Source organism: Mobula birostris, chromosome 6 (genome assembly GCF_030028105.1).
Source record: "Mobula birostris isolate sMobBir1 chromosome 6, sMobBir1.hap1, whole genome shotgun sequence".
Taxonomy (NCBI): Eukaryota; Metazoa; Chordata; class Chondrichthyes; order Myliobatiformes; family Myliobatidae; genus Mobula; species Mobula birostris.
Window position 1 is genome coordinate 30,600,915 of NC_092375.1, and position 16,205 is coordinate 30,617,119.

Genomic DNA, 16,205 nt, shown 5'->3' on the forward strand with positions numbered 1-16,205 from the left:
CTCTACATAAATGATTAAAACATAGGAACTGGGAGGTGCAGCTAGTTAGAATATTGTTTGTGGTTTGAATCCATAGCTAATTGGTGAAAATTCCGTATTGTAAGGTTGCTACAATCTTGTAAGATAACCAAGTAAATTCAGCCAATTTAAAAGCGGGTAGTTTGCATCAAGCTGTTCAACAGAGAAGATGAATTAGTTCAGAGTGTAGACTAAATCAAATTGTTGCAGCAGTTACAATATTCTGATGTTGGGATTAGGTTCTTGTAGATAGACTGGTATATGTGGATATTAAAAATGGAAGGTTGACAACAGCAAAATGTGCAATTTTAAGTACTGTATTAAATTTAAAATTTCACCTAAGCAGATCTGTGTTAAATTTAACTTGTAATAGTGGTAAGGAGACGTACAGAATTCGGCAGAATCTGTTAATTTCATTTAATTTCAAACAAATGTCTTCACCTGAGCTACTTTTATGGTGCTTAGCAAAATTGCTTTAGTGGCTAGACTGAAATATAAAAACAGTGTTTCAGATCAGAATCTTTATTTTCTCTGAACAGAGCTTCAGCTTTAAATTGCTGGCAAAAGGTGCTTTTTTAAAATATTCTTATTTTCTATACTGTTGATGTCTAACAGGGAATTAATAAACAAGCTCTGGCAGCAATTCACAAGTTAATATATTTATTTTGGAGCATTTTATTAAATCTGTTCCCATATAGTTGTACTGAGCAGTACAGTTCTGGTTCATGTCTCTGGAGATGGCCCAGAGCATTTTGAAGCCAATTGTATCTTGCAAAAAAGAGGAGCAACTTTGATAATGACAGAATTTATTTTGGTGTCATTGATTGAGGGATTGGTAAGGATGTACATTGACACACTACTACATAATAACTTCAATTCTACAAGGTCTTAATTTGTGTAGCATACTTTTATGTGGCAGCTAATTAACTTCAGGAACGTTAAAGTCTTTTGGAAATGTATATACATCTACTGATTTGAACTACTCGTGTCTTCAGAGAACTGTAATAAATGTTAAATATACCTTCATCATGGTGGAGTAAATGGGCAAGAACAGGTAGGAAAAAGTGGAAGTAAGGGAAGAGATAAAAGCACAGCTGAGGGAGGTTGTAACCCAAGGGGGAAGATAATATAGCAATGCAAAAATACTGGAGATAGAACAGAATCTGTGTCTGTGACACAAGTTTTTCCACCCAAAACAGAATAGAAAGAGCAAATTCATCTTTTTAAACTCAAGAATCAAAGTGCTGGCTAATCCTTGGAGGGGTTACAGTCACCCAATCTGTTGCCACACTAACAAGTCACATAAAATAAAGATGAAAGTAGAATTGTCATTTTCTGTGACGAGGTTGTTCAATTTAGGTGAAATTTTGGGATTCATGTATATCATCTCCGGTCAGAGGTAATACTATGCTTTGTCATTTTTCAGTGTTTGTTTTTTAATGTTAATTCACTGAATAATCTTTCATACTTTAGCATCTAGACATTCTGAAGTTATGAGAGATTTAATTCTGAAGCTGTTCTCAGAACACATTACACCTGATGGCAAGGTTAGTCAATGCTTTTTCTAGGAAAAATTCTTGTATCTAAAATCCACTGTTTCTTATTCAGTTTGCCTTAATTATTTTTCACTTTCTTCACTTACTTTATGAACTGCTTTAAAATGTTTACTTTGATTTGAGAGGCAACTACTAAATAGGAATTTCTTCACTGATATTTGATCACCAGATTCCTGAAGGAACTTTGATCTAATTAACAAATAACTCTTTTTACTTTTGTAGTTTGTGGATTACAAATCCATGGCTGATAGTCCATCCTTTGAGGAGTATTGCAAACTTGCAATACAGCTGCAGCGGCTGAAGTTTGATGATCTCAGCAGAAATGAGAAACTGGCATTCTTCATCAATGTGTACAATGCATTAGTAATTCATGGAATTATTAAATACAAAGCACCAAAGAACATGTGGCAGAGATATAAAGTAAGATCTCAAACACTCAGTTTTTATTTTGCTCTGAATATCAACACAACTGTACAGTAACACTTTCAATGTATAAAAGGTGCGAGGTGCAGAGGGAGGGAATTGAGCCAAGTTACGTTGTTCAGGGACACATTTGTATAGATGAGTTTTAATGCAGTGTTATCACAACCACAGTATATAGTAACAAAGCCAAAAATAGTTTTACTTTACCATGGGCCATTGGGTATGTGCTGCATGAAACCTGCAAATGTTAGAAATGAGAACTAACTAAAGGTCCATCCACATCAAAGCAGAATGGCAAAATTGTTTTTTTCTTTACCCAAGAGTAAATTAACATCTGGCCAAAGTATTGACAGATCTTAGGAGATGATACATGACCATACAATCCCTGTGTCCCTTCTTCACCCTATGACTATTGATCCTTTATTCATTGCAGGGGAAAAAAGAAGCATTTCCTTTTCACCTGTTAGTGATTCTAAATCCTTTGAGAGAATATCCCTAGCTTCCTGGTCTAACCTTAATGCCTCAACTCTGCAATAATTCTAGTGAATCTCTTCAGTATCCTCTTCAAAATCTTTATTGTCCTTAAGTGGTCAAGACAATACAACAACTGAGGATAAATAACTTTATTTATTGAGTTAGCATATCCTTTGGGTTTTTCACTCCTTGTCTCTATTTCTAAAACCTAGGGCCAATATTACATCCTTACAGTCTGCTGCTCTCTGTGGTCAACTCACTAACCTGTTGTACCTCAGTAGAATTTTATCATTCCAGTTTATACTTCACCCTGTATCCTTCAGGACCTGTTGAACCAGATATTTGCACAGACAGCTTTTTTTTTAAAAGAAAAGAGTTGGAAAACTGCATTAATTCCTTTATTCTGGCCTTAGCTTGGTGAGGGGAGAAGTAATTTCTTCTTGTGTCTAAATGGCAAGGGTAAAAGGACCCTAGTGGCTGTTATATATTCCAAATAAGAAATTTTCAAATGGAAGAAGGATACTACCGTGGCTGACAAGTGAAGCCAGAGCCAAAGTAAAAGCAGAAGAGAGGGCAAACAAGTAAGCCAAAGCGAGTGGGAAGAAAGAGGATTAGGAAGCTTTTTAAAAACTTGCGGAAGGTCATTAGGAAGGAAAAGATGAATTATGAATCTCCTGGACCTGATGGAATGAACCCTTGGGTTCTGAAGGAAGTTGCTGGAAAGATTGCAGAGGCATTAACAATGATCTTTCAAAAATTGATAGATTCTGGCATTGTACTGGATGACTGGAAAATTGCAGATGGTACTCTGCAATTTAAGAAGGGTGGGAGGCAGCAGAAAGGAAACTGTGGACCTGTTAGCCTGACATCAGTGGTAGGGAAATCGTTGGAATCGATTGTTAGGGATGAGATTATGGAGTACCTGGAGGCACGTGACAAGATAGGCCAAAGCCAGCATGGTTTCCTGAAAGAAAAATACTGCCTGACTAACCTACTGCAATTTTTGGAGGAAATTACAGACAAAGGAAATGCAGTAGATGTGGTGTACTTGGATTTTCAGAAGGCCTTTGACAAGATGCCACAGATGAGGCTGCTTGGCAAGATAAGATCCTATGGAATTACAGGGAAGTTACCAGCATGGGTGGTGCATTGGCTGATCGGCAGAAAACGGAGAGTGGGAATAAAGGTATCTTATTCTGGCTGGCTGCCGGTTACCAGTGGAGTTCCACGGGGATCAGTGTTGTGACCGCTGCTTTTTATGATGTATGTCAAATGATTTGGACTATGGGATTAATGAATTTGTGGCTAAATTTGCCAATGATACAAACTTAGGTGGAGGAGCGGCTGGTGTTGAGGAAACAGAGAGCCTGCAGAGAGACTTAGATAGTTTAGGTGAATGGGCAAAGAAGTGGCAAATGAAATACAATGTTGGAAAGTGTATGGGCATGCACTTTGGTGGAAGAAGTAAATGGGCAGACTATTATTTAGATAGCGAGAGACTTCAAAATGTAGAGATGCAAAGGGACTTGGGAGTCCTTGTGCAGGATACCCTGAAGGTTAACCTCCAGGTTGAGTTGGTGGTGAAGAAAGCAAATGCAATGTTGGCATTCAGTTCTAGAAGTATAGAATATAAGAGCAGGGATGTGATGTTGAGGCTCTATAAGGCACTCCACTTGGAGTATTGTGTGTAGTTTTGGGCTCCTTATTTTAGAACGGATAAACTGTCATTGGAGAGGGTTCAAAGAAGATTCACGGGAATAATTCCATGAATGAAAGGAACATGAACATCTGGCAGATGTTGGGCTGTATTCCCTGGAGTTCAGGAGAATGAGGGGGGATCTCATAGAAACATTCTGAATGTTAAAAGGTCTGAACAGATTAGATATGGCAAAGTTATTTCCCATGGTAGGGGATTCTAGGACAAGAAGGCACGACTTCAGGATTGAAGGACGATAGAACAGAGATGTGGTGAAATTACTTTAGTCAGAGGGTGGTAAATCTGTGGAATTTGTTGCCACGAGTGGCTGTGGAGGTCAAGTCATTGGGTGTATTTAAGGCAGAGGTAGATGGGTTCTTGATTAGCCAGGGCGTCAAAGGGTATGGGGAGAAGGCAGGGGAGTGGGGATGACTGGAAGAATTGGATCAGCCCATGATTGAATGGCAGAGCAAACTCAATGGGCTGATTGGCTTACTTCTGCTCCTATATCTTATGGTCTTATGTTTAAGGCTTTTAATCCTTTTAATCAATACCTATGTCTGTCGACATCATTCAGCCAGTCGTCTGTAGAATTCAACATATTGAAAGCATACTGTCATTATTTTCTGCAAATATATTTTCTCAGTAACCGTTCAACCATGCTCCTACCTTAAACTCAGTGGATTGATTTGAACACCCAAGAAAGCATTATTTTTGTATAAAACCGGCGGAAATCCTTTGAGAACTTCAATTCCCAGGGCCTAAAGTCAAGTGTGAACAGGCAGGAGTTGGATTAAAGTTGAAAGTCGGAAATGTTAACAATCTTCTGCTTCTATAAATACTTTTTTGCTGATTATTTCCATCAGTTTTTTTACATTTCTAGTGCACCATAATTTTTGGGGAGTGGAGTACCTGTCATATTTGCTCTTGTTTCCCATTGTTCACCATTGAAATATCTATTCCAGGTGACAGATCAAATTAATTACCTATTTCTAATCTGGTACTTCATTTGCAGTTCATAATGCTGCCTCCTCCTCCACACTCTGAGACCAGCCAAAGATTTGCTGAGTATTTCCAGAATTTTATACTTAGAATCATAGCAATGTCAGTTTTCAAATTTTCCAGCAGTATTATTGTTTCTGTTATCAGATAATCATAGCCATTACTTTGAGAGGCAAAATTAGAACCTCAGTGCAGCCTGGATACATTTTTGATATCATGGTGCAGCTACTGTGTATGTTGCAATTATATTCTGTGAAACTAATGAGATGTCTCTACTAGTCATTCCATGTCATCTTTCCATAGAAACAAGCTTTGTCTTTATACTCTACTGTGTTCCTAATCACCTTTTGTAGGAACTTCTGCCTTATATTCATTGCTGACTTAACCTAAAGGAAACATCTTTCCAAATTTGTTTGCATCATTCAGTGTTATTTGCAATGATCCCAATCATAACTTGTGAAAAGTAAAAAAAAAACTTGGTGGATCATACATTTGTCTACACTGAAGGCTCACTCTAGGGGAATTCTGTTTCGAAACTTGACATAGTCTCATTTAGGATCCACCTGTCCCTGTTTAGTAGTATGGAGGGTGAGGAGGATATTTTGTTGAGCATGATGAGGCAGAGCTGGGACATAAAACTCTCCATTTCATGCAGCCAACAGGATAGAGATCTATCTGCTCTGTTCCAATAACATCATTCACTCTGATCGCTGGAAGAACATCCCTATGCTAATATAGTTCTACTTTCTCTCCTGTGAGCTTGCTACCTAGTAACAAATTATATTTAATACCACCATTGTACCTGTGATTTCGTACTAGGAATAGTTCTAGCTCAGATTTGAATATGCAAAACCCAGTTTATCAGATGGCAAGTTTTCTAGTCAAAAGTAACAAGGGGTCTTGATTATTCATTCATTATAAAATGGTATCATTTTAAGAAAATAAGTGTGAAAACATGGTGGAAAAGTACCATGCGTTCATTACCATTGTCTCCTCAGTGAAGGTGCTAGTGATGTAGAGCCACACAGCCAGATTAATTTAATGATCATTACATAAATTAGAATGATCTATTATTGTGTTAAAGGAAACCTCATCTGAAAATTATTTCCATGCCATTTTTTAGTTTTTTAATACTGCAAGTTATGTGATTGGTGGAGAAGTCTTTACACTGCAAGATATAGAAAATGGTGTACTGCGGGGGAACCAAAAGGGCATTGCTCAATTGACAAAACCTTTTTCAAAGGGTGATCCACGTCTCAAGGTTAGTTCATTGTGTGTGTGTGTGTATTGATAAATAATTTTATGATAATTCTCTATCAGGCAGATAATTATTCTGCAAATTTATTTTTATTGGCTTAATTTGCTATTCCTTGAGCTACATTATATAGTAGCAGAAAATGTGCTCTGGAATTGTGATACTTGAACAAGCTGCACTCGGTTAGAGTGCCAAGCCAGAGCTAATTGTACATGTCTGTCTTCCTTAGCAACATCATTCAATCATTCAAGCCCAAAAGGCAAATGGCTTATGATTTGTATCCTGCGCTGATCACGTGGAAAGGCATGTGAAATGAAAGGTTACAGACTCATAATTTAAGATCATCATCACCTTTGAAGGCAGTAAATATTCATCCTGAGTGAAGCAGGGTTTTACTTAAACTTTTAAGTGTATTTCCAGCTCACAATGCAGCCCTGTCTACATTGGAGCTATGAACAGCAGATCGAGGGATTGTTCAGCGTTGTTCAGTTTTCAATCTATGCTTAGCCTTGTGTTTCGAGTCAGAGTCATGTAGCACAGAAGCAGGCCCTTCAGCATGTGTCAAGCCAACCATCTTGTACCCATCCATACTCATCTAATTTAGCATCTCTTGGACCATATCCTTCAATGCCTTGGTAATTCAAATGCTCACCTAGATATGTAAATATCATGGAGTACCTATCCCCATCACCTACTCAGGCAGGGCGTTCCAGAATGCAGGCATCTTTTGATGAAAAAATTCTGCCTCCATTTAAACCTCTTACTCTTTGCTCTATGTATCCTCCATATTTAGCAGGAAACTTTTACTCAAGGCAGGGTATCTATCTATCCTGTCTATGCTGCTCATGATTGTGTATACCTCCATTCTTTAGCCCAGGCAACACCCTGGTGAATCCCTTCTGTGTACTGTCCAAACCAGTCAGGCTCCTCCTATAATGTGGTTAACAGAACTGTACACAGTACTCCTTTTGTGGCCTAACCATGTTTTATAAACCTGTACCATAACCTCCTGCACTTGTATTTTTTGCCTTGGCCAATGAAGACAAATATCTCATACTGTATACTACCTTCTCTACTTGTGCTGCCACCTACAGCGATCCTTGGAATTGTACACCTTAAGTCCTTCTGTTCCTTAACAATCCCCAAGGCTCTACCATTGCAATTGTGATATTAATCTTAAAAATGCATCACCCTGCTCCTGTCAGGATTAAATTCCATCTTACTAACTGATCGATGTCATACCTTAGCCTACACCTCTATAACATGAGTGATATTGGTGTCACCTGCAAACTTAAGAATACCTCTCGTATTCATATCAAAATCATACAGTAAATGTCCTAACACTTCCCTTGGTGAACCATTGGTCAAAGGCTTCCAATCACATAAACAACCCTCCATGATCATACTCTGTCTCCTGTCATCAAGGCAATATCTGATTCATGTTTTCCAATTTGTTGTGGATCCCATATATTTTGGAGCAGGCTTCCATATAGGACCATCTCAAAAACTTTGCTGAGGTCCATGTAGAATACGTAGCCTAGTACAGCACTGGTACAAGCCCTTAGCTCATGATGTCTACACTAACCATGGTAGCAATCCAAACTAACCCCATCTGCCTGCATATAGGTCATATCCCCCTATTCCCTGCCAGTTTGTGCCTTTCTAAATGCCCTTGGCAGCACATTCCAGGCACCTACTTCTTTTCCACTCAGGCCCCTTGGCTTCCAATGCTCCAGAAAAAATGTCCAAGTCTTTCCAACCTCCCCCTTTAGCTAATGCTCTCTAATCCAGGCAGCATCCTAGTGATCTTCATCAACACCGTCCCAAAGCCTCATATTCTTCATGTAATGCAATGACCAGAACAACAGAGTACGCCAAATGTGGCCTAACTAAAGATTTATAGAACTGCAACATAACTTCCTGATTTTTTATACTCAACATCTGACCAAGGAAGGCAAGTGTACCTTCACTACCATCATACCTACTGGTATTGTCACTCCTGGGAAGTTGTGAACTTGCACCCCAATATTTCTCTGTATGTCATTGCTCCAAAGGGTCCCACCACTTTCTATATACTGCCCTCTGTATTTGAACTCCCAAAGTACGACACTTATCTAGATTAAACTTCATCTTCCACTTCAACAATAGTTGGACAGTTTGGAGTCCCCTACAAAGTCTTAACAACTTCAAACAAAAGTGTTCCCAAGTCTCCCCCTCCCCTAGCTTGGCCAATTAGCTCAATCGACTTTATTGCTGGTTTGATAAGCACCATCAACATTTCACTTCCTCTGATCCTGATTTGCTGAGCACCTACCCCCTCCCTTTCACAATCACTATCCCCTACTTCACCCCAGCCCCATTCACCTTCTTCAGCCTCCTCCCCTTCACTCCATCTCATCCTGTATTTTCTGTGAAGCCAGAAGACTATTTGGAAAACAGAACATTAGGAAAGCTGCAAGCTCTAATGGTGTCTCCCCTGGTACTCCCAGACCTGTCTTCACTGAGATATTTCTAACAATTCCCTGCAATTATGCAGGATTCTGGACTGCTTTAAAGTTGCTACAGTTGTTCCAGTTCCCAAGAAAGACAAGATCGCTGGACCTAATGATTATAGGCCAGTCGCTCTGACTTCAGTAGTTATGGAAACCTTTGAATGTCTGATGTTGGTCTACCTTAAGTACACTACTGATCCTCTTCTTGTTCCACTAGTTTACTTATAGAGCAAATCCCTCAGTTAAGAATGCACTTAACTTGTGCCTTCATTACTTGCTTCAACATTTGGATTTCCTCAACACTTATATGGGGATCCTGTTTGTGGATTTTAGCTTCACCTTCAAAGCTGTTGTTCCAGAGTTGCTCAACAGCAAGCTAACCCAGCTAGCTGTACCATACAGTATCTGTCAGTGGATTACAATCTTCCTGACGGGCTTCTCCTTGACTGATCCAATGTCTATCGGCACAAGCATTCCCAAGGGCTGTTCTTTCACCCCTCCTGCTGTCACTTTATACAAATGATTGTACCTTTACAGACAAATCCATTAAAATGCCAAAGTTCGCAGATGGCACGGAGGTAGTTAGTCTCGTCTCTAATAATAATGTGACCCACTCTCAAAGAGAGATGGACCGTCATGCAGCATGGTGTGCTCGTAACAACTTGGAGTTTAATGCTGTCATGACAGTGGAAATGAGGATTGACTTCTGCCAACAATCCTCCTACTTGTCTCCACCCGCCTTGAAAATTAATGGTCATGCCGTGTCTGTGGTCAAGTCATTTAAATTCCTGGGGACTACCATTACCGATATATCGAAGTAGGACAAGCACATCATGCTCATCACTAGGAAAGCCAAGCGGATTGTTCTTCCCAAGCCAGCGTAGGAAACTTAACATCTCAGGCTGTAACCTAATGAATTTTTACTCAGCCATCATTGACAATGGTTTAGTTTCTCGCCACCAGCTCCCTCTCCAAGTCCAGGTTGCAGCAAGTGGTCCACTCAGCGAAGATCGTTGGCTCTCGGCCACCAATATTAGAAGACCTACTCATCACCAGAATGAAGAACAAAAATTTACTGCTGACTCCACCCATCCTAGCAGTCACCTATTCACCAAATTGTCATCAGGGAGACGCTACAAGTCCATCACCACCATAATTACACATCATCTCCAAAGTTTCTTTCCTGTAGCTGCCCAGCTTCTCCAAAAAAAAAACTCACTCAAGATTTAATAACCTAACTGTCTTTGTAGAACATCTGTTAAATAGTCTCCTTGTCCTGTTGGTAATTATGAAGTTTGTTCCTATGTTCACATTTATTTATGTTTGGTTATTAATGTTTGTGCATGTTACCATTCTGCTAATTGTTGATGGCTCATGGCTGTTTGCACTATTGTTTTGTAGATTGTTGGTTGCTATTCTGTTGTCTGTTATGTTATTGTCCTGTGTTTTGTGCTTGGCACCGAATAGCAATCAATTCTGGTATGTTTCACATACTGGCAATAGTGATTTTGAGCGTCCTCACTTCATCTGCAGGTTTACTAATCACACACCTACATTTTTGTCCATCTTGTTTGTATACATCACAAACAACAGATGTCAACACTGCTTACAGACCTCTAGTCAAAGCTCAAAGTAAATTTATTATTTAAGTGCATACTGTATACGTTGCAAATACTATCTTGAGGTTCACTTTCTTGCAAGTATTTACAGGGAAAGAGTGATACAATAGAATTTTACAAAAAAATTGAGACTGACAAACAACCAATGTGCAAATAAAAATAATACTGAGAATGTGAGTTGTAAGGAATCCCTGAAGGTGAGTCTGTAGGCTGTGGTATCAATTCACAGTCGTGGTGAATGAAGTGATCCCTGCTGTTTCAGGAGCCTGATGGTTGTAAGGTTATATATAACTATTCCTGAACCTGGTGGTGTGGGACCTTAGGCTTCTGTAGCTCCTGCCCAATGGCAGTAGCGAGAAGAGGGTATACTTGGTAGTCGGAATAACAATTGTTACCTCATTTTGAAAAACATTTCACTCATTATTTCATTAATTTAAGTTGAGCTCTAACTTTTCAGGCTGCACTGGAGGAAGTGGAGCCACTGATTCATTTTGCTTTAAACTGTGGAGTTCAAAGCTGTCCTCCCATCAAGACCTACTCTGCGAAGGTTTGTTCTAAATACCATTTCAAAATGTTGCAAGGTTTTCAGTGTCACTTTCCACTGTCAATACTCTGGCTTAAATTTAGAATGACGTTCGCAAATCCTGTTTGGGTTGTAACCATGTAATTAAAAAGTTTTCAGTCATTTGAATTAGAATTTTATTTCACATTTTAAATCTTGGCCTGCAAGAAAACTACAAGGCCATGATGGGTAAACAAGCAGCCCAATCACTTTCAACTTGAATTAGCCAGGTGATAAGCTCTAAACAGAATTAGAAAATGGCTCTTCATGCCCCCTCCCCCAGAAAAATAATGATTTTACCCGATTTTGAACTTGTGTTGTAATGCAAGTTAACCATTAGATCCTAAATGAAGCAAGAACAGACAAGGACATTAAATAACACCAGTGGAAAGTACTGAGAACTTCCGATAAAATGGAGGCACACTTAGTTGCAGCAGCCTCTCTGGGTCCACTGAATTTATCTTAAATATTTGTCATGTGATTGCAAGACCTTGATGGAATTGATAATACAAAATATTGTAAGATCAGTTCATTGGCAAGACTGATGGCAGAGAACCCGTGTGGCCCTGGTGTGTGGATCCGGCTTTTATGCGCGACATGCGCTGGTTGTAGCCTCCCAGGGGAGAGAACGGGGGTATGGTTGGTATACTAGATTGAGGGCTGGTCCCTACCAGTCAGTTCTCCCATCAGTGCTGCTCTCCAGTATTTGCTCCCTGGAAGACAAACTGGATTGGCTGATCCAGCATGAGATGAGGAACTGCTGCATGTTTGTTCTTGCAGAAATGTGGCTCCAGGACTGATTCTAATGCACCATCAATCTTGAGGGCATACCACCCAGGGACTTGTGCTAATATTATCTTGTGGCTGTGCGATCGTAACTATATGTGCCTTGTGTGGCTATATGGATTGTTTTGCACGTTGACCCTGGAGGAACAATGTTTTGTTTGGCTGTATACATGTGTGTGGTTGAATGACAATCAAACTTGAACATAGAACAGGGTCAGGCTGTTTTTCCACAAGTAGCAGCCTCCTAATGCTTATTGGTACATGTGATACAAGCCATTTTCAGAGGGTTTCTAGAGCCCTGCAAGTAGTTTGTACCTAAAGTTTAGCTGTTGTTTCAGTACTTGCATGCTTCTAAGCAATGTACAAATGCATTTTTCAAGTGGTAATAAGGTGTAGTTTGCTAAATTAAAACTGTATCTTGATACCCAAATGTAGGACATCGAACACCAATTAAAGATTTCAGCTGAAGCTTTTCTTGATGGTGCTGAAAGCTGTCAAGTTGATGTGGCCAAAAAGGAACTTCGTCTGAGTCAAATTTTCAAATGGTACAAAGTTGATTTTGGTGGAACAGATGAAAAGGTAAGGAAGTAATCTGCAATTTTCATCTCCGGACTAAAAGTCACCATTTTCAGTGAACCATGTAATTGTACTTTGAGGTCACTTTGTTCCACAATATACAATGAATGTTCGCCCTGACGAATAAATTCTTCCCTGGTATGACTTCCCAGAATGTATTTTACATTTGTCCAAATTGAAAACATTGCTACTTCTTAACCTATTTATCTAGCTGAATAAGATCCCTTTGTAATTTTTGATAACCATCACTGATACCACCTATTTTACTATCATCCATAAACTTAGTAACTATGCTTTGTAACTGTACCTCAAAAAGCATTAACATAAACAGAGGTCCCAACATCCACCTCTGTAGCACACCACTTGACAAGGGATCCAGTCCAAGAAATAACCTTTGACCATCACTCTGCTTCGTATCATTGAGCATATTATGAATCCAGTTAGCCATCTCTCTGCGTATCTCAAGAAATCTAACCTTTCAGTTTAGCCTGCCATATGGGACCTTATCAAAGGCCTTGCTAAAACCCATAGAGATGGTGATTACTGCCTTGTCCTTATCTATCCTCCTGCCAAAACTAAGATTTGTCAGACACAATTTCCTACACACCAAACCACACTATCCCTGACCAGACCTCGTCAATTCAAATTTTAATAGATCCTGTACCTCAGAATCCCATCCAGTAACTTTCTCAACACTGACATCAGATTTACTGGCCTGGGTTTGCTGCCCTTCTTAATTAACAGTACATTAGCAACTTCCAGTCTTCTGGAATGTCAGCCAGTATCTCTGCAAGCGCCTTTGTACTTTGTTCCCTAGCTTCCCACAAGATTCAAGAATGCAAACTTGGTAAGGGCCTGGGGATTTATACACCATCTCACTGGCAAGTCGTATCTGGTCATAGACAGCACTCCTTTCATAAGCTGTCGTTTTCTCTGTAGTAACATCTGATGAAAATATTCATTAACAATCTTACCCATCTCATGTGGCTCTACACATTGATGGCCATGTTGATCTTTAAAGGGATTATTCTCTTCCTACACAGCATTTTACTCTCTTAATATACCCATTGAGTCTCTTGAGATTTTCCTTAACCAAGACTGCTGTTCCATCACATTTTACTGTTCAATGTACAATGTTTCTTGTAAGCCATCAAGGAACTTGCTTGTTTTTGGTTGCTTAAGCTCAGTCTGTACCTTTTTTCTAAGAGCCTGAATATCTCTTCAACCAGTATTTCGTAAACTTGCCAGCCTTCTCCTTCAAGAGCACACTTCTCTTCAATACTTAAAAGCCTCCCACTTAACAGTCTTTATGGGCTAAATATCCCACCTAATAAGACCCCTATGTCCAAAATTCACCTTGCTCCAGTTTGAAAGATGGACTAATTCTTGGACAAGTCCTTTGTTCATAACTCTGTTAGTTTTAGAATATTAATAGTTATAGTTACTGTGGTCAAAGTGCTCCCCAGCTGACACTTAAGTCACTCAATTGTTCCCAAAGTTACTTCAAAACAGAGGTAGAAAGATTTCTGGGCATCAAGATAATCAAGTCATATAGAGCTAGTGTAAGAAAATAGTGCTGAGGTAAAGGATGAGATGTGTTTTCAATGAATGACAGCGCAGACTCGAAGGAGCAGTAAGCTATCTAGTCCTACGGCCCAGTGTTTGAATGAACATTAACAGTGGGGTAAACTCAACCTTCATTAAATTATTTATTTAAAGATGCAACACGGAATAGGTCCTTCTGATCCTACAAACCGCACCACCCAGCAACCTTAGCGTAATAGAGTCCTAGAGAAGTGCTGAACAGAAACATGCCCTTTGGCCCATCATGCCTTGACCATTTAATCTACCTGCTCCCATCGACCTGCACCTATCCAAACTTCTCTTAAACATTGAAATCGAGCTTGTGTGCACCACTTGTGCTGGCAGCTCATTCCACATTCTCATGACCCTCTGCATGAAAAAGTTTCCCCTCAGGTTCCCCTTGAACTTTTCACCTTTTAGCCTTAGCCCATGACTTCTGGTTGTAGTCCCACCCAACCTCAGTGGAAAAAGCCTGCTTCCATTTATCTCAATCTTGTATTCTTCTATCAAATATTCTCTCAATCTTCTACTTTCTAAGGAATTCAGTCCTAACCTATTCAATCTTTCCTTATAACTCTGGTCCTCCAGACCCAAGAACATCCTTGTAAATTTTCTGTAATTCTTCAACCTTACTTATGTTTTTACAGTAGGTAGGTGACCAAAACTGCACACAATAATCCAGATTAGGTCTCTTCAACATAGCATCCCATCTCCGGCACTCAATAGATTGATTTATGAAGGCCAATGTGCCAAAACCTCTCTTTACAACCCTATCTATCTGTGACGCCACTTTCAACATATTATGGACCTATATTCACAGATCCCATTGTTCTACCAAAGTGCAACACCTCACACATGTCTGTATTAAAATTCATCTGCCATTTCTCAGCCCATTTTGCCAGCTGATGCAGATCCCTATGCAAGCCATGATAGCCTTCCTTACTGCCCACTATACCCCCAATCTTGGTGTCATCTACAAATCTGCCTCTTATTTTCTTAAACCAGGGCCTCAATATCTCTTGAAAACCAAGGTTCCGTACTTTTATCTTTACCTTTTATTCTGACAGGAAAATACAAGCTTTGTACTCAAAATTTTGCTTTTGAAGGCCTCCCACTTACCAAGCATACCTTTGCTAGAAAACAGCCTGTCCCGATCCACTTTTGCCAGATCATTTCTAATACCATTAAAATTGACCTTTCTCCAATTTAGAATCTCAATCCATGGACCAGACCTATTTTTTATGCATATTTACTTTGAAACTAATGGAATTGCAGTCACAAAGTACACAAACTTCTGTCACCTGCCTTGTCTCAGTCCCTAATAGCAGATCCAGTATCACACACTATCTTTGGGAGTTCTATGTACTGAATAGGAATCTTCTCTGAACACATTTGACAAACTCTATCCCAGCTAGTCCTTTTACAGTATGGAATTCAGTCAATATATGGAAAGTTAAAATCACCCACTATCAGCCTTATGTTTTTTGCAACAGTCTGCGATCACTCTACAAATTTGTTCTGTTGGACTGCTGGGTGGTCTGTAATATTCCCATGAACATTGTCATACCTTGCTTATTTCTCATTTCCACCCATAATGCCTCACTAGGTGAGTTCTCCAGAACAAATTACAATTAGAGTTCTTAAAAAATTAAGATTCTTAAATTTAATCACAGAACAATTTACAATGACCACTTAACCTCCTAACTAGTACATCTTTGGAGTGTGGGAGGAAACCAGAGCAGGTGGAGGACACTCACGGAAGGATGTACAAACTTCGGATTCTGAACAACTTTGTATAAAGTCGTTTTCTTGGTGTTCAAATATTCCGTGTCACAAATAGATTAAATCCCATTTCTCAGCATCCAATCCTTATGCCTGCATTCAAGTTCAAAGGTTTATTTACTATCAAAGTATACAACTCAGAAATTCTTTTTTTCTAGTTAGCCATGAAACCGAGAAAGAATGGCAGCATGATCATCAACCCCCAGATCCCTCCTCACAGGAAAAAAATGAACAAAAACAGAACAGGCACATCGACCCCCAAATCCCCCTCCCCCACACAATAAAACCCAGAAAATTCAAGTTTAATTGTCATTCAACCATATGTGAATACCAATAAATACAGCCAAATGAAACAGCATTACTGGCCAGGTTTAAAGCAC

At 39.4% G+C, this 16,205-nt stretch overlaps 1 protein-coding gene across 3 annotated transcripts in view; it reads left to right on the forward strand.

Annotated features, from left to right (window-relative positions):
- Nucleotides 1-16,205, forward strand: part of LOC140198899 (uncharacterized) — a 60,107-nt gene that overhangs the window by 38,176 nt on the left and 5,726 nt on the right. For all 3 annotated transcript variants that reach the window (XM_072260109.1, XM_072260108.1, XM_072260110.1), the window contains exons 6-10: nucleotides 1,492-1,565; nucleotides 1,797-1,994; nucleotides 6,293-6,430; nucleotides 10,993-11,082; nucleotides 12,319-12,462. In XM_072260109.1, coding sequence (XP_072116210.1) covers nucleotides 1,492-1,565; nucleotides 1,797-1,994; nucleotides 6,293-6,430; nucleotides 10,993-11,082; nucleotides 12,319-12,462 — 644 coding nt within the window. The remainder of the gene's footprint in view (nucleotides 1-1,491; nucleotides 1,566-1,796; nucleotides 1,995-6,292; nucleotides 6,431-10,992; nucleotides 11,083-12,318; nucleotides 12,463-16,205) is intronic.